Source organism: Pelophylax lessonae (genome assembly GCF_965119305.1).
Source record: "Pelophylax lessonae genome assembly, chromosome: 1".
Lineage (NCBI taxonomy): Eukaryota > Metazoa > Chordata > Amphibia > Anura > Ranidae > Pelophylax > Pelophylax lessonae.
In genome coordinates this window covers 805,798,240-805,816,678 of record NC_138768.1, presented here as the reverse complement: position 1 = coordinate 805,816,678, position 18,439 = coordinate 805,798,240, and the positions used below count along the sequence as shown (strand labels likewise).

The window sequence follows — 18,439 nt, the reverse complement described above, 5'->3', positions numbered from 1 at the left end:
ATAGCGAGATGCGCTCCACCACAGGTCCCACCACCAAGCCCCTGACAGTGTCCGACGTGCGAAACAATATAGCCAGTGGCTCGATGGCAAGAGCAAATAAACCGGGGGACAGCAGGCAGCCCTGCCTCGTTCCCCTACTTAAATGAAAGGGGGGAGACAGCAGGCCATTGGTGCATATCCGGGCCATGGGAGCCTCATATAATAGTCAAATCCAGGCTATGAACCTGGGCCCGAAGCCAAATCTAAGGAGCACCTGCCACAAGCATTCCCATTCCACTGAATCAAAGGCCTTCTCGGCGTCAAGCGAGGCTACTGCACCCTGCAGACCATTTGCGGCAACATATGCCACGTTGGTGTGTAATCGGCGAATGTTCATGTCTGTACCCTTGCCCGGCATAAACCCGGTCTGATCCCGGTGTACCAAGTGCAGAATTACGGAGCTCAGAGGATTGGCCAATATTTTAGTACATTCAGCAATGATATAAGCCGATAGGAAGAACATAGTTCAGGATCCTTCCCAGGCTTAGGCAGGACAACAACAACAGCCTTCGACATAGAAGGCAGGAGAGAACCAGCCTCCATAGCGGCACAAATCATTTTGTGATATTAAGGGCCTACAACGTTTAGATTGGTCTTATAAAATTCTGTGGGAAGTCCGTCAGGTCCGGGAGTCTTACCAGTTGTAGGGACTTTATTGCCGTTCTAACTTACTTCAGGGAGATGGGAGCATCAAATCCCTGGGCCTTGGCAGGAGAGAGAGAGACGGAAAATCAATCCCATCCAGATAGACCGACAGCTCCTCAGGAGAGTAGGTCACTCTGGACATATAAAAGGTGCGAATAATACTCCTCAAATTGCTGGGTAATCAATCTTGGGTCCGAAAGCAACTCCCCGTCATCCGCCCGTATATTAGCATTAGTAGTACCCACAGGTCTCTCCGCCACCAGCCAAGCCAGCAGCCTACCGGAACGATCCCCCTGCTCGAACACACGCTGGGACTGAGAAAGTAAGAAGCGCCAACAAGACCCCGCTCGGATCAAAGCCACCTCCCGATAAGCAGTTTGCATTTCCGAATACGCCAGGTAGTCGGCCTCCAATGACGCAGCCCTCGTCTCCGCCGCCGACAGCTTAACTCGAGACTCCCCTCTAACTTTAGAAATATTGTATTGGTACCTACCCCTAGCATAGGCCTTGAAGGCGTCCCACACCATAGCCGGAGTTTAAGTGCTAACATTATGTTGCCAGTACTCCCCAAGTTCAGAGAACATCACCGGTACAGTCTCTTATCCATCACCCAGAACCTAGAGAGCCGCCACAACCCTTGACCCGCAGATGAGTCAGACGAGAAAGATCCATCATAACCAGGGCATGGTCGGATATGCCCCAAGGGAGGATGGTGGCCTCCGACACCCTAGGCAGCAAAGACGAGCTGACATAAATCAAGTCAATGTGCGAGAAAGTGGCGTGAGTGGTTGAATGGCAAGTGTATTGGCGCAAGGTGGGATGTTTCCACCGCCACACGTCCTGCAAGCCAAACGCCTAGGCCCACCGGGCCAGACCCGAGTCAGCCGCCGAGTCAGGGCGTAGCTTGTCCAACGCAGGTTTCGGCGGCATATTGAAGTCTCCAGCAAAAAATACATTAGGGGTAGGATAGCGCGCAACATTGCCCTGAATTTGATGTAAAATATTCATAGCAGCAGGCGGGGGCACATACAAACCAGCAATCACCACATCCAATCGATCACAGAGAGCATGCATAATGACATATTGCCCATCAGGGTCCAGATAGAGATCCAACAGCACAAAAGGGAGGGACCTGTGCATGAAAATACTAACCCCACAGGAATAGGAAGAGAAGGTGGAATGGTAATAGGACCCCACCCACGACTTTAAGGAAAGCCCCCTGGCGCCCGTGAGATGGGTCTCCTGGTAAATACAGATGTGCGGGTGGAATTTCTTCAAAAAGGAGAACACCAGAGAACACAAACTTGGAGTTCAAGCCCCGCATGTTCCATGTAACCAATTTCAAGGGTGCCATAAATCAAGGGAAGCAAATAGAAACAGGAGTCCCCTCTCCCCGGCCAGACCTCCAACTGAACCCGATACAGTAGTGTCCTCAGCCCCACCCCAAAAACACAACCAAGCGAGTTGCAGGTCGAGACCCGCCATAATAAAGTGCACAGTAAACCATAGAAATACCTCAGTGACAAAGAAAACAAAATGCAAGCATAGAAATCCCCAAAGAAAACCATCCCTGGAACACTCCACCCCCCCTCCCCCCACCCCGCAATAGGGGACAGTATACCAAAAAGGTTCCTGTGAGGAGCAGTCAAGTTTACCAGGAGCACCAACAGCACCGCCCATGTAAAAGTAGCCATCCTATGAAAAAGTATAGAAAAAAGGAGGAAAACTAGAAGAGCCTCTCCTCCATGAAAAAACAAAAACAAGGGGGGAATCACCCGGAGTTCTCCGGGGGAACAGTCTGACAGGTCCAGGCGAAGTCCCGAACTGTGATGATTCTTGCAAAAGCAAATAAACAGAATAAAAAAGTAAAAAACAAAATAAAAAAGGGGGGGGCATGGGTAGAAGGACAGTTATCCACAGTGGAAAGTCCGTACAGGTAGTAGAAACAACAGGTAGTCGCCAGGGACATCCACCATCCACGGGTGCAGGAGCAGGACAATACAACAAGCTGGAGAAGTTGTTACAAATCACCACTATGCCTAGCGTCGGGGCAGAGACTCCAACCATGTCGAGGCCTCCTCAGGTGAAGTAAAGAAGCAGAGGGATTCATCATCCTGCACCCATAGCCAGGCCGGGAATAACATGCTGTATTTCAGGCCTTTTTGCCGTAGAGCCAGCTTGACATGGTCAAACGATTTACGCATTTTCTGGGTCTCCACAGAGAAATCCGGGAAGATCATCAGCTTAGCCCCCTCGTATCTCAGGGCGTTCAGCTTTTCTGCTCTCCCACAATATTAAATCTCTATCCCTAAAGTTCAGCATACGGAGGATAAAAGTGCGTGGCGGGGCCCAAGGAGGTCCGCAGCGAGCCGGCATGCGTTGGGCACGCTCCACCTCAAAGAATGGAGAGAAGGCCGTCAGAGAGCAGAGTGCGGAGGAGGCGCTCTGTGAAGTCAGCAGGGTTAGGGTCTTCGGCTCCCTCCAGCAGGCCCAGGATCCGCAGATTGTTTCGGCGGTTGCGGTTTTCCGAATCCTCCACACAAAACTTCAGGGCTTTCATCTTGACACGGAGGGTGTGCAGGGAGGCTGTGTGATCTCGCAGGGTGTCCTCTGCATCACCCTGCGCTTAACCTCTGTCAACCGCGTATGGAACTTGTCCATATCCCACCGGATTAGGCCTATGTCCATCTGAACCGAGTCAATCTTGCGTGTCAATATGGCAGGTGGAAATGGCCTGCATGAGGGCTGAAAAGTGGTTATTTTCCCAAAGCGCAGGGTCATCATTCTCCGTCTGGGTGGCCATGTTGGAGGGAGCACGAGGCCCGGCCTTCGTGCCAGCTGAAGCAGCAGGGTCCGTGGTAGACGTGCGGGGTGCCGAGGACGGTCGACCCCTGGTCATAGCAATGCGGGGAGTTCCTCTGAATCCCTAGATAAGGTATAGGATGGCAGGGCAGCAAAAAAAAAAGCATGATAAACTGGCAGGTCACCGGAGCTCCCTCACTCACCTCCCGTCCGCTTCGGTTGCCATCTTGGCCCTGTGTTCTATTAATTTTTAGTGACACCAAAATGTGTGGTTTTGCTGTGATTGTTGAGCGACAAGTTCCCAAATCACTACATGTGAACAGGGCCTTAATGACATCGACTAAGGCTGGGCTGCGTCTTCCATTGCTGTTGTGATACTGTGGTGTTTCCCGGGTGCACCGCATTCTAAGTATCTTCTCTTTTTCTGTATGTATGGACTCTTTGGTGTCTGCAAAGTATAACTTCTTTTGTCCTGTACGCTTGTTTAACAAAAAATCAGTGTGTGTACCTTTGCTGTTTCCTTCCACAAGATGGTGCCCTTTGCATCTGCCCAGTAAAGATCCAAAATTGTTACATGTGAAAAGTCAGGGCCTAACAGGCTAACACAACAGCAATTATGGAGGCCGTGGCCTCAATGTATTTTATAGGTACAAGGAAGCCCAGGTTTTGTTTAACTATGTCTCTTAGACCCTCCCACTCTGTTTTGCCAGACCCACTTTTTTGCTGCGCCTTGCGACGCGAGTCACTTCCTCCCTATCATGTGCCTCATTCTCAGAAGCTCGGAAGTTGTGAGGTATGTTCTGTATGTATGAACAATGCAGTGCCACTTCTCTTGTCTGGTATGCCAGGTTAACAAAAAAAAAAATCAGTGAGTGCTTCCTTCCACAAGATGGTGCCCTTTGCACCTGCCCAGTAAGATTTACAGTGCATCACCCTGTGGGCAGTCCAATGGCTGAGGGCACTGTACACTGTGTTCTGGTGAGGGGGGGGGGGGACACAATAGCACAGTTGGGGAGATCGCTGTACTAACACAGCAAGTTTTAGTACAGCGATCTGTCAGTTTTTTCTTTCAGCCAGTACCCAGCTTTACAGATAAGTGATCCTACAAGCCCTTGTTTATGACAAAAAGTTGGTATTAGTTGGGTTGTATCTCCCTCCTCCTGTGGATAGAAGTATACTACATGATATGATACAGATTGTGCTGGGGTATTATACTCCCGAAGTTCTACTGTTCGGTGATTTCAATATGGTGCCGTCGCAGGACCTGGGCAGACTTCACCCAACCTCCCGCACCTCTACTGTCCTGTCACAGTGGGCAGACACTTTCCTCTTGAAAGATGTGTGGAGGAATTTTCACCCACATTCCAGGGAGTACACCTGCCTCACCGCCACCTAAAAAACCCTATCCCTCATTGATTTGGCTTTTGCCACCTTGGCGGCTCTAAAATGGGTGAGGGAGGCTAGTCACTTCTTTAGGGGGGTTTCTGATCATGCTCCCCTGTGTGTCACCCTATCACTCACTAGACCGCATGGTCTGAGCTTGTGGCGTCTCTCCAGGTTCTGGGCACTTGATACTAAACTAATGGAGCCTTTGAAGGAGGCCATTTGCAATTTTTGGGTATTAAACCAGGATTATGCAGCTCCGGGTGTGAGGTGGGACGCCTTTAAAGGCATGGATCAAGGGGCAATATATTTCTCAAATCTCAGCATTGCAGAGAGAGGCAGCTCGGTCCCTTGTGGAACTGGAGGAGATGACTGAGAAGCTAGAGTCGTCATATGCGAGTTCCCCAACTGATAACTATCTATTGTGGCAAAGGGCTCTAAGAGATTTGCCTTTGTTTCGTACTGACCAAACTAAGAAATCTATGCGGCATTTGGCCCAGAGGGTGTTTGAGTATGGAGATAAAAATGGTAGGTTGCTAGCCTGCCTGGCCAAGGAGAGGGTGGAATTCACTCATATCATGGGTGTCCAGGTCGGGGAGGGACTACTGGTTATGTCCCCTGAGGATATTAACACTTGCTTTCAGGCATATTTTCAGGATGTCTACTCGTCTAGGGCCAGCTTCTCCTCTTCAGATCTGGGATGCTACTTGGATTTGGTCCAGTTTCCTGAACTGGGGGCTGGGGCTAGGGATAGACTGGAGGCGAATATCACATTGGAGGAGGTCCAGGTTGCTATAGGTCAGTTACAGTGTGGGAAGACCCCTGGAGGAGATGGTTTACCCTCTGAATTTTATTCTCAATATGCTGAGTTGATTGCCCATAAACTGCAGGCCACTATCTCTGAGGCGGTGGACAAGGGATCTCTCATGGAGTCCACGGAGGAGGCCATAGTTGTGTTGGTGCCCAAGCCCGGTAAAGACCCGCAGGGGTGTGCCTCTTACAGGCCTATCTCCCTGCTCAATGTTGATGCTAAGGTGCTCACTAAGATTCTTGCAACTGGGCTGTCCTCTGTAATTGCTGACCTGATTCATATTGATCAAACTGGGTTCATGCCGGGTAAGGGCACAGACATTGATATACAATCTTCCTGAACCTCTCGATTCCCCATGACAATGTTGGCTCCCGAGTTGTGGCCTCACTTGATGCCAAAATGGCTTTTGACTCCGTGGAGTGGGAATACTTATGGGAGACTCTCCGTTGCTTTGGATTTGGCCCCAAATTTATACAGCTGATACAACTATTATACCGGGCACCTTGGGCTAGGGTAAGGACGAATTTCTGTATCCGATTCATTCAGACTGCACAGGGGTACTCGTTAGGGATGCCCCCTCTCTCCCACCCTTTTCACCCTGGCCTTGGAGCCATTGGCGATTCTTATTAGGGAGTCCCCGGGGGTTCATGGCTTACGTGTGGGGTGGGGGGGGGGTTCGAGGAGAAGTTGTCCCTGTATGCTGATGATGCACTCCTTTATCTCATTGATGCAGGACCTTCACTCATGACAGCCCTGAATATATTTGATGAGTTTGGATCCTTCTCAGGGATTAAAATCAATTGGTCCAAAGCTGTCCTGTTCCCTCTGGATGATGGCACATATTCCCTGGCAGGCCCATCTCCTGTGCGATGGGTCATTCAGTTTCGTTATTTGGGGTTACAGGTCACGAGGGATGTCAATTCACTGCTGCTATCCCTGCTCAAAGACAAATGTAAATTGTGGGTGGTGCTCCCTCTCAACCTGTTGGATTGGATCAGCATCCTGAAGATGATGCTCCTGCCCAAGTTCACTTACCTGCTCCGGAACTGCCCTGACGTGGATACCTTCACCCTTCTTCTGGGAGGTGGACCGTGCCATCAGCTCCTTCATATGGAATGGGGCTATGCTGAGGTTGGCCAGATCCACACTTCACCTTCCGGTGCAGGTTGGGGGACTTGCCCTGCCTAACTTTCAGGTGTACTACTGGGCAGCGATTCTGGTCTCAATTTATTGGTGGTTTGTGGGTGATCATTCCAATGCCGCGGTGTGTGTGGAGGCTGCCTACTTGGGCTCCCTGTCTGACCTCCAGAACATTTCATATAGGGGGGCGGGGGCCTATCCTCATGTTCGGACCCCGACTAGAACTACCCTGAGGGTCTGGAAGGCATCCGGGTGCAGATTCCAAAGGGAAGATAGCTGGTCCCCCGTACAGCCTCTCTGGGGAAATCCCAATCTGTCGCACTTTCAAACAATTCCTGACCCACGCGTTTGGGCGCGGAATGGTATTAAAACTCTTACAGACATCATCCCCTTGGGCGTGTTACTTCATAATACTCAGCTGGCTAGAGGGTTTAAGCTTCCGGGTGGATGTACCTTAGATACCTACAATTGAGACATGCTGTGAATGCCCAATTCCCAAGTTAGCCTACTCTGCAACTAGTAGAAGAGTTAATGTTGCAAGCTGATCTAAAAAAAACATTATCTGGGCTATACTGGGTCCTAGTGGGCAGGGAGGCGCCCAGAATCCAGAAACTGTGGGATCAGTGGAAGGAGTATATTCTCTCCCTTGACGAGGATTGGGAAGAATCACTGTAGGATGGCCAGAAATTAGTAATTTCTTCCCGGGATAAGCCAATTTAAACGAAATTTTTACACTGAATTTATTTCACCCCGGTAAGACTGAGATCTATGTACCCAGTTAGAAATGCTCACTGCCCCAGATGCCACTCTCATTTGGGGGCTTACATCTATATGTTCTCGAAATGCCCAGTGATACAAAGGTTCTGGTCCTCGATTTTTGACACACTTAACATAAAATTAGATTTGTGCGTCCCAAAATTCCCCAGAGCTGGCTCTGCTGGGAATACATGATGATGCCCAGAGACCCCACCATACGAAAATCCTGGTATGAACCCTGTTATACTATGCCAAGAAGGCTATAATCTGTAAGTGGTCCTCTTCTGCTCAACCTTCCGTTTCGGCCTGGGATGCTATGGTTAATGCTGCATTGCCACTGTATAAGTTGACTTCTATAAGTTGGGTGTGCCCCTGGAAATTTGAGAAGGTGTGGCGGCCCTGGGTCCCCGGAGTAACTTGTGCCGGTCTGTTGCTGTGTGCCCCCCCCCCCCAACCTATTCCTTTCTCTCCCCCTTTGCCACATTCTCTATTGCGTAGCTCTGTTATTTCCTTCTGTATGGGTTATGGGATAACGGGAATGAGGAGCTTTAGACCTAATGCAACTCCTGTCGTGTACGTCCCCCATGGAGTTCTCTCATGCTAGCCCTGGGATTGACCTGCTGCCAGACAATCACTGGAACCACGTTGTAGGATTCTATTATTGTGCTTGTATACCATTGTTTATCCATGCCATAACCATGTTTATTCAGGTTGCATTCTGTTTTGTACTTTGTCATTAACCTTCAATAAAGCAAACTGATTGTTTAAAAAAAAAAAAAAAAAAAAGGATCTAGATTATCCAGTGCGAAACCTCACCTGGCTGTTGCTAGTAGTTCCTCTGGATCTTGGTCCTCATGAACTAACTAGTGAAAATAAAAAATCAAACTAACAAAACTTTCCCATAATAGCGACGACCAAAGTCAGAGCAGGAAGCTAGGTCCTATTCCTTAAACTAGGCAGAAACAAACTGTTTGATGATAGAGTGTGTGGGGTTATGCCTGCAGGGACAGCCCCCATAGGTGTGGTTAAGCTTTTTTCCTGCCTAGTGCCTATTCCTGATAGGAGGAGCATAACACTATAGTCTCCGACTAGATGGAACTGCGTCTGTCGATGAACAATAGAGAAATATGGTTTTATTTCTTTTTTAAAATCATACTTACAAAAAGTATTCATACCCCTTGAAATTTTCCACATTTTGTCCTGTTATAACCAAAAAAGTAAATGTATTTTTTCTGGGATTTTATGTGCTAGACCAACACAAATTGGACCCCTTTGCCATGCCTGCCTATGGCACTGTGGACTGTTTACTGTTGTGCTGTGCCCTATTCCCTCTATATGGACGCTCATCCCTTGCTGTGCCCTTTTACGGCCTAGAGGATCCCTGCCCCTGGCCATGCCTACTGTGGCCCTGTGGACCGTTTCCTCAAGCAGTGTCGTTCTACTGCCCAGAGGATCACCTCTCCTTGTTGTGTCTTGTCATTATGTTGTGAACTGTTCACACGGGATGTCCTCACTGCTACTCCATGAGCTGCTTATCAATAGTGTGCACATTGCTACCCCCGGAATGATTAACTGTGCTGTTGCTCAATGCCTCCCCTCCTGTACCCCCCAAGTCTCCCAATAAGCACCTGTACATAAGGTTCTGTGTGATCTGCCTCTGATGTGCTTTCTCTGCGCTCCCAGTTCGTCACAACCTGTATACATGATAAAATATTTTTGCCTACTTAATTTTTTTATTTTTTTTAACATGTTGATGGCGGATAACGCGTACCTGTAAACCTTGATTTACTAAGGGTTAGTTTACACAACAATCCCAGTGTTTAGTTTGCATTTATATGCATTTTTAATGTGTCTGTAAAGCATCCAGTGTCTTTTTCCTATTTTTCACTTGGGAGTATGGTAGCATTTCCTTTGAGATCACTTCCTGCTTCTTCCCGGGCTTCTACATTGTTTGGTGTGTGTATTAGAGCAGAAAATGTTCAGAGTGCTAAGGATGTTTTCCCATACAGTCATACTTATGGTGCTGGCTGTTATGTTCCAGTGAGTTAACCTGTGTTCTGGTGCAAAAAATTGCATGCTGCTATTTTTTTTTTTTTTTTAAAGCACTGCAACAGAACGCAGTGATGTGAACTAGAGTGATTGAAAAACATTCATTTTACTGTGCATGTGTTCAGGATGCGTTTAGAAACCACAACCTGAAAGGATCTGATATGAACAAGCCCTTAATAAAGTACATTATACTCACCTCTCTGGTGTGTGTCAATACTAGAAAAAGGAAAATCCTTAAAGCAGAACTTAATTCCTAAAAGGGAGATTGTTCCATTTAAACTCTCAAGACAAACAACACAATTCCCCACCCGGTAATCACAAATGCTCTTTTTTTTTTTAGTTTAGTCAGGTTTTATTTTTACTCCGGTCAGGGAGGCCAGAATGTATATTCACGTCACAAGACTAGGCACACCGAGCAAACAGGAAGAGGCAGCAAGCTGAAGAGCATCAACATACTGATGCAGGACCCAGACTATGTCACCTGAACAGCTGATTGCAGAAGTACAATGCTGCATTCGCTGTGTGGGAGTATGTGCTTTGAAGATAACTCAGCAATACACGTAAAGGATGTGTGGGGGGTTATGTTCCACTTTAATAAACCAACTCTTAAACCTGTTCAGACTCCCTTGCCACCCTGATTAATTGCTCCAGCCAACTGAAAATACTAGGCAAATACTGATTTATTCAAAATTGGTAATAGCATTGGGCTTCATACCCTTCCACGGCATATGTAACAGCACTGGAGCATGGCAAATTGCCACTCTAGGCAATAAGAGAGACAGTGGTTAAAGTACAATGTACCCCATACTCAGTAGTCCTGGATTTCTCATGATACCAGTGACATACTAGGAAGGCAGTATATGTAGCAGCAATCACTTTTTAATAACGCAGTTTAGTTTGTTACACTACCGCATCACCAGCTTACATCCCCCCCCATGTCCACAGAACAGATTTTTTTAGGGCTCATTCACAAGGATGCAAAGGCCTGTGCAGTGTGTATACTGTATATGCACCCAGAAGCGACAGAGTTCCGTGGAGCGCACCACCAGCAGGTGATGAAATAGGCAGGCTGGCAGACACAGCAATTGTAGAGATATTCCAGCACATCTTAGCTTTTACACCCATATAGAGGCAGACTGCGTCCAGAGCCATGCATCCATTCTGATGTGAAGAACAATCTGTACAGCCCTCCTGAATGCATAAATACATGCTATATGTGCCCCGGAAATGAGCCCTAAGGTTCACACTTGTGCGGATGGCTGCTGCTGCAGGACCATACCTGTTTTCACAGCCGCAACCACGTGCACAACAAAAAGCGCTTTCCGCTCAGGAGATGCATGAGGATACCATTAATCCTAATGCCACCTCTACGCAGTGGAAACTGCACTGCACTATGCAGTTTCTTGCAGCAGGTGCAGGGACCATTTCCCTGCATTTTCAGTAAATACAGCAGCCCATTCAAATTAATGGTCTACAGAGCATGAGCAATGCAGCTGCAGTGAAACCGCTCAAGTGTGAATCTAAGGATACAAAATAAAACCTCTCTAATGGGAACAATGTTTTCATCCAACCTGTTATTTACATGAGGTCTGGTGTGCAGATTACTTACTGCAAGGTTACACATCACCTGGAGCTGATCTATCACAGTAAAAACAACATCCATGTTCTCAACTGCAAAAAAAAAAAGTAAAGTAAAGGGCAATTTGTAAAGGAAATTAAATAGTAAAAAAAATGGTTGCCAGTAGCAGGCATGACAAGGAACACACTAGTTTAGCATTTGTCAACAAACAGTCCTGCTTCTATAGCAGCGGTTCTCAAAGTTCAGTGGCTTGAGGTTCACTTGATATCAAGTCACAGGTGCAAAGGGATGAATATGTCCACCTGACCAGCCACTTTTACCTTTACAACCAACCAGATAGTTTTTGGTTTGACCCAGATTGCTGCTGAATCATTTTCTTATAGGAATATTTATTTTCCACCAGACTGTTTTCACTTTCTGTCCAGTCAGAAGGTTTTCTACTGTAACTTGCTGTTTCAGATTTTGTCCTGATATTCTTACAGTTCCTTTCTCCCAACCACTTCCCCCTACTGTATTTGCAAAGTAATAAAGCAACTAAAACAGCAAGAAATGGAATATCATATTTTTCAGGAAAGGATTAGACTGAGTCAAGTCAGTATTTTATAACTGACATCTACAAGCTGCTCTCCAAAATGAATACAGATATTCTTCATAAACATAACTATATGGTTAAATGAGAGAAAGCCATAGGCTGCACCCTAGATATAGAGGAATAGGAGGACATTTAAGATAATGCCAACAAAACATCCATATAAAGCAATATAAGATTTTATTTTGCTGATAGATTGACTTATTCCAGCATCATCCTCTACCTGCTAGAGATGCAATGAGTCACTGGGATCCCTATACCATATTTAAACAGGAATGTCCTAACATCTGCCCTTTCTGGGAAACTACTAAAACTCTTCTGGAATCCATTTTTTGTTCCCCCAATGAGTTTGGATCCAGCCCACTACCTTCTCTAGATTTACTTGCCGACCACAACGAATATAGCTACAAACCTTATTAATCACATTTTGTCTGCAGCCAGATGTTTAATCACCTTAAAGTGGAAGAAACCATCTTCACCTTCTAAGGAGAATCTTTATAAACGTATAAATAATGTCTAGAATATAGAATATTTACCTGCAAGGCTAAAAACTTGATTACTAAATGTAAAACAATTTGGCATCCATGGCATCTTGGACCCACTTTTACAGCTTTGATGGACTTTTAATCTCCTCCTTGAATAGTGGTGGAGAATCTGGATTGTACCCATGAGTAAGCTCGTGGGGCGGAGCAAAATGCGTTGGGAGCGTGGTCTCTTTGGAGCCAGGTTGAGGTTGCCACTCTGACATTTTACCTCCTCCCTTTCCCTTTGAACTACAGCAGGAGCTAGGACGAGCTCCATCCCTTGCCAGCTCTCCCAGCAGTGGCTGCAAAAAACACATACACCCCACACAGCCTAAGCGGCACACCAAGCTGTTATAGGTCACAGTGGGTTGTACCTGGGGCTGTCTAGTGGAGAGGGAGGGTGTAATGGTCACTCTTTTTTTACCCCTTCCCCTCCTTCTCCCCCAAACTCCCTTATTTTTTTTTTTTTTAATCAGAACGAGTCTTTATTCATACAATACAAGATCACAAAATCCAATAATAATACAATTGCAGAGAGTTTACCCCTGCCAAGTAACAGGTACTACATATTGCAAGCAAAATATCGTACATGTACATAAAATTAAAGATTCTAAACTTGGAATCGTACTCACATTGCCATCAGAACAGTACAGTATAAGATAAATAAGAAAACACAAGGGTTACACTCTTCCCTGCTCCTATAAACCCCATGTCATTATCAAAATAATATTCTTACCATTACCAGATCTACTCCCTTATCTTTACACTTCTCTTCTCTACACATATACTCTAATTTTAGTCTTTCCCTAATTTTCTCTCGCTTTTATAGTATTGGTGTGTACCTTTGTGTGCAGCAGTTTTCTGCGGTTTACTATACAGGTTATTATTGGAAGTCATGTCATAAGCAACTTCCCTTGCAAAATCCGCTGAACATGTCATCGATACAGTGCCTTGAAAAAGTATTCATACGTCTTGAAATGTTCCACATTTTCTCATGTTTCAACCAAAAACGTAAAATGTATTTTATTGGGATTTTAGGATAGACCAACACAAAGCAGCACATACAGTGGGTACGGAAAGTATTCAGACCCCCTTAAAATTTTCACTCTGTTATATTGCAGCCATTTGCTAAAATCATTTAAGTTCATTCTTCTTCCTCATGAATGTACACATAGCACCCCATACTGACAGAAAAACACAGAATTGTTGACATTGTTGCAGATTTATTAAAAAAGAAAAACTGAAATATCACATGGTCCTAAGTATTCAGACCCTTTGCTCAGTATTTAGTAGAAGCCCCCTTTTGATCTAATACAACCAGGAGTCTTTTTGGGAAAGATGCAACAAGTCTTTCACACCTGGATTTGGGGATCCTCTGCCATTCCTCCTTGCAGATCCTCTCCAGTTCTGTCAGGTTGGATGGTAAACGTTGGTGGACAGCCATTTTTAGGTCTCTCCAGAGATGCTCAATTGGGTTTAAGTCAGGGCTCTGGCTGGGCCATTCAAGAACAGTCACGGAGTTGTTGTGAAGCCACTCCTTCGTTATTTTAGCTGTGTGCTTAGGGTCATTGTCTTGTTGGAAGGTAAACCTTCGGCCCAGTCTGAGGTCCAGAGCACTCTGGAGAAGGTTTTTGTCCAGGATATCCCTGTACTTGGCCGCATTCATCTTTCCCTCGATTGCAACCAGTCGTCCTGTCCCTGCAGCTGAAAAACACCCCCACAGCATGATGCTGCCACCACCATGCTTCACTGTTGGGACTGTATTGGACAGGTGATGAGCAGTGCCTGGTTTTCTCCACACATACCGCTTAGAATTAAGACCAAAAAGTTATATTTTGGTCTCATCAGACCAGAGAATCTTATTTCTCACCATCTTGGAGTCCTTCAGGTGTTTTTTAGCAAACTCCATGCGGGCTTTCATGTGTCTTACACTGAGGAGAGGCTTCCGTCGGGCCACTCTGCCATAAAGCCCCGACTGGTGGAGGGCTGCAGTGATGGTTGACTTTCTACAACTTTCTCCCATCTCCTGACTGCATCTCTGGAGCTCAGCCACAGTGATCTTTGAGTTCTTCTTTACCTCTCTCACCAAGGCTCTTCTCCCCCGATAGCTCAGTTTGGCCGGACGGCCAGCTCTAGGAAGGGTTCTGGTCATCCCAAACGTCTTCCATTTGAGGATTATGGAGGCCACTGTGCTCTTAGGAACCTTAAGTGCAGCAGAAATCTTTTTGTAACCTTGGCCAGATCTGTGCCTTGCCACAATTCTGTCTCTGAGCTCTTCAGGCAGTTCCTTTGACCTCATGATTCTCATTTGCGCTGACATACATTGTGATCTGGAAGGTCTTATATAGACAGGTGTGTGGCTTTCCTAATCAAGTCCAATCAGTATAATCAAACACAGCTGGACTCAAATGAAGGTGTAGAACCATCTCAAGGATGATCAGAAGAAATGGAAAGCACCTGAGTTAAATATATGAGTGTCACAGCAAAGGGTCTGAATACTTAGGACCATGTGATATTTCAGTTTTTCTTTTTTAATAAATCTGCAACAATGTCAACAATTCTGTGTTTTTCTGTCAGTATGGGGTGCTATGTGTACATTCATGAGGAAGAAGAATGAACTTAAATGATTTTAGCAAATGGCTGCAATATAATAAAGAGTGAAAAATTTAAGGGGGTCTGAATACTTTCCGTACCCACTGTAATTGTGCAGTAGAAGAAAAAATGATAAATGGTTTTCAAATTTTTTTATAAATAATATCTGAAAAGTGTGGCATGCATTTGTATTCAGCCCCCTTTAATCTGATACCCCTAACTAAAATCGAGTGGAACCAACTGCCTTCAGAAGTTACCAAATTAGTAAATAGAGTGCACCTCTGTGTAATTTAATATCAGCATAATTACAGCTGTTCTGTGAAGCCCTCAGAGGTTTGTTAGAGAACCTTAGTGAACAAACAGCATCACGAAGGCCAAGAAACACACTAGACAGGTCAGGGATTAAGTTGTGGAGAAACTTAAAGCAGAGTTAGGTTATAAAATAACCCAAGCTTTGAACATCTCACAGGGCACTGTTCAATCCATCACCTGAAAATGGAAATAATGTGACGAATGCAAACCTACAAAGACATAGCTGTCAACCTAAACTGACAGGCTGCACAAGGAGAGCAATAATCAGAGAAGCAGCCAAAAGGTCCATGGTAACAGGAGCTGCAGAGATACACAGCTCAGGTAGGAGAATCTGTCTACAGGGCAACTATGAATCGTGCACTCCATAAATTTTGCCTTTATAGAAGAGTGGCAGGAAGAAAGCCATTGTTGAAAGAAAGCCATAAGAAGTCCTGTTTGCAGTTTGCAAGAAGCCATGTGGGGGACACAGCAAACATTTAGAAAGAAGATGCTCTGGTTAGAGGAGACCAAAATTGAACTTTTTGGCCTCAAATCAAAACACTATGTGTGGCAGAAAATGAATACTGCACATCACCCTGAACACACCATACCCACCGTGAAACATGGTGGTGGCAGCATCATTATGTGGGGATGTTTTGCTTCAGCAGAGACAGGGAAGCTGGTCAGTTGATGAGAAGATGGATAGAGCCAAATAACGGGCAATCTTAGAATAGAACCTGTTAGAGTCTGCAAAAGACTTGAGCATACGGCAGAGGTTCTCCTTCCAGCAGGACAAGGACCATAAACATACAGCCAGACCTACAATGGAATGGTTTGGATCAAAGCATATTCATGTGTTAGAATGGCCCTGTCAAAGTCCAGACCTAAATCCAATTGAGAATCTGTGGCAAGACTTGAAAATTGCTGTTCACAGATGCTCTCCATCCAATATGACAGAGCCTGAGCTATTTTGCAAAGAATGGGCAAAAAAAAAAATCACTCTCTAGATGTGCAAGGCTGGTAGAGACATACCCATAAAGACTGGCAGCTGTAATCGCAGGGAAAGGTGGTTCTACAAAGTATTGACTCAGGGGGGCGGAATACAAATGCACGCTATTTTATTTATTTTTTTTAGATAGTCATTTGTAAAAAATTAGATTTTTTTACCTACCGTAAAATCCATTTTTCTGATGTTCATTGACGGACACAACTCCTGATCTTCTTAATCATTGTGTTATACTGCCCCCTACAGGAGTAGGATACTAGGCAGAAAAAAAGTCTGGGTACGCCAATGGGCAGTCCCAGGGGTATACTCCCTCTCTGTTATATGTACTCCGTTTTGTTACAAGCAGTGTCAGAAGAATAACAACTCCACAGAGGGGTGGGTGCTGTGTCCGTCAATGAACATCAGAGAAATGGATTCTAGGCAAGTCAAAAAAATCCCATTCTCTTTCGTTTGATGGATGTGGCTCCTGATCTTAACCATTGGGACGTCCCGAAGCAGCGTTAAAGATGAGGGGTGGGAACAGCGAAAAATTCCCAAGGCTAACTATAGCCAACCAGGTAAACAGGAAAACAACCGGCGTTCACCTGAAAAACTTACCGTTAGTTCACCGGTAACGGCTTTTCTCTTCAATCCTTCCAGGACGGCCTACATTTGGGAGATTGTGGCTCCGCCTCACAGGAAACATAACTAATTTGCAGCTGTTTAAAAGGGTCCCACCCATCCTTAGCTCCAGTAATAGGAAAGTAGTTTCCAACCAAACTTTAAGGAATATAGTCAATCAAACAGCTACATATAAATACATATACATTTATATATACATATTCTTTTAGAACTCACCACCACATAGGGCGGGAAGTAGGCCGTCCGTCCTGGAAGGACTGAAGAGAAAAGCCGTTACCGGTGAACTAACGGTTTTCTCCTTTCATCCTCCTTTCATCCTTCCAGGACGGCCTACATTTGGGAGGATGATAAAGGAATCCATACTGGCCTACCTTAGGGCGGGACCACTGCCTGTAAAACCTTTCTGCCAAAGGCAAGGTCTTGTTGCGACAGTACTTCCACACGATAGTGCTTTAGGAAGGTATCTTGACTGGACCAAGTGGCAGCATGGCGGATCTGTTCCCAGGATGCTCTGGCTTTTTCGGCCCAGGAAGTTGCCATGCCCCTTGTGGAATGTGCCTTTAGAGTTGTTGGTGTGGGGGTACCTGACACCATATATGACATACTAATGGCTTGTTTAATCCACCTAGAGATTGAGGGTTTTGATGCTTGTAAACCCTTCCTTGGTCCAGAATGCAGAACCAGCAAGTGACTAGATCTTCTAAAACTCTTGGTTCTTTCTAGGTATGCTAGAAGGCATCTTCTAACATCTAAGCAATGGAATTTTTCTTCTTTTGCACACTTAGGTTTTTCACAAAATGATGGAAGAACCATCTCTTGATTCTTATGAAAAGATGACACTACCTTGGGCAGGTACAGTGGATCTGGTTTAAGAATCACCCTGTCTTGGAGAATTCTCATAAAGGGTTCTTTTATGGATAAGCTTTGCAAATCTCCCACTCCCCTGGCTGTGGTGATTGCTAACAAAAAGGTTAACTTAATAGACAAAATATTTAAACTAATTTTGTTTAAAGGTTCAAACGCATCACTAGATAATGCCTCTAGTACTAGCGTTAAGTTCCAGGCTGGAACAATAGTTCTGTTAATTGGAGACACCCTTCTCCGAGCCAACAGAAATCTTTTAATTAAAGGTTCTTGGGCTAACCTTTTGTCTAAAAAAACAGAAAGTGCCGCTATCTGTACTTTAAGGGTGTTCACCGCCACCCCCTTATCTACCCCATCCTGTAAAAAATCCAGGATCCTTGGGGTTGAGGCAGAGGAATCCTTCTCCTGACTCTGCCAAGCACAAAAAGTTTTCCAGATTTTGGAATAAATTTTTCTAGTTACTGGCTTTCTACTAGAAAGGAGGGTCTCAATGACTCTGTCTGAGCATCCTTTTTCTTTTAATATTTGGCGTTCCCTATCCAGATTGTTGATCTGGGGTGAATCAGAGTTCCTTGTAGTGATAGATCTAGTATTTTCCGAGGTACTGTCACTAATAGAGACACCAGGGTTGCAAATCACATCGTTTTTGGCTACCCAGGCGTGGCTCGGATGAGGCGTGGTTGCGACCATCCTTGAACTCTTGATATTGGATTCTGTAGTGGAAAGGCATAGGTTAGCTTGAAAGGCC

General features: G+C 45.5%; 1 protein-coding gene across 1 annotated transcript in view; it reads right to left on the bottom strand.

The window, feature by feature from the left end:
* LOC309549589 (piRNA biogenesis protein EXD1-like) overlaps positions 1-18,439 on the bottom strand; it is a gene marked incomplete at its 3' end in the record, with an annotated part of 299,356 nt that overhangs the window by 137,403 nt on the left and 143,514 nt on the right. The window contains exon 7 of the mRNA XM_082249962.1: positions 11,235-11,296. Within this exon, the coding sequence (XP_082106088.1) occupies positions 11,235-11,296 (62 nt within the window). The remainder of the gene's footprint in view (positions 1-11,234; positions 11,297-18,439) is intronic.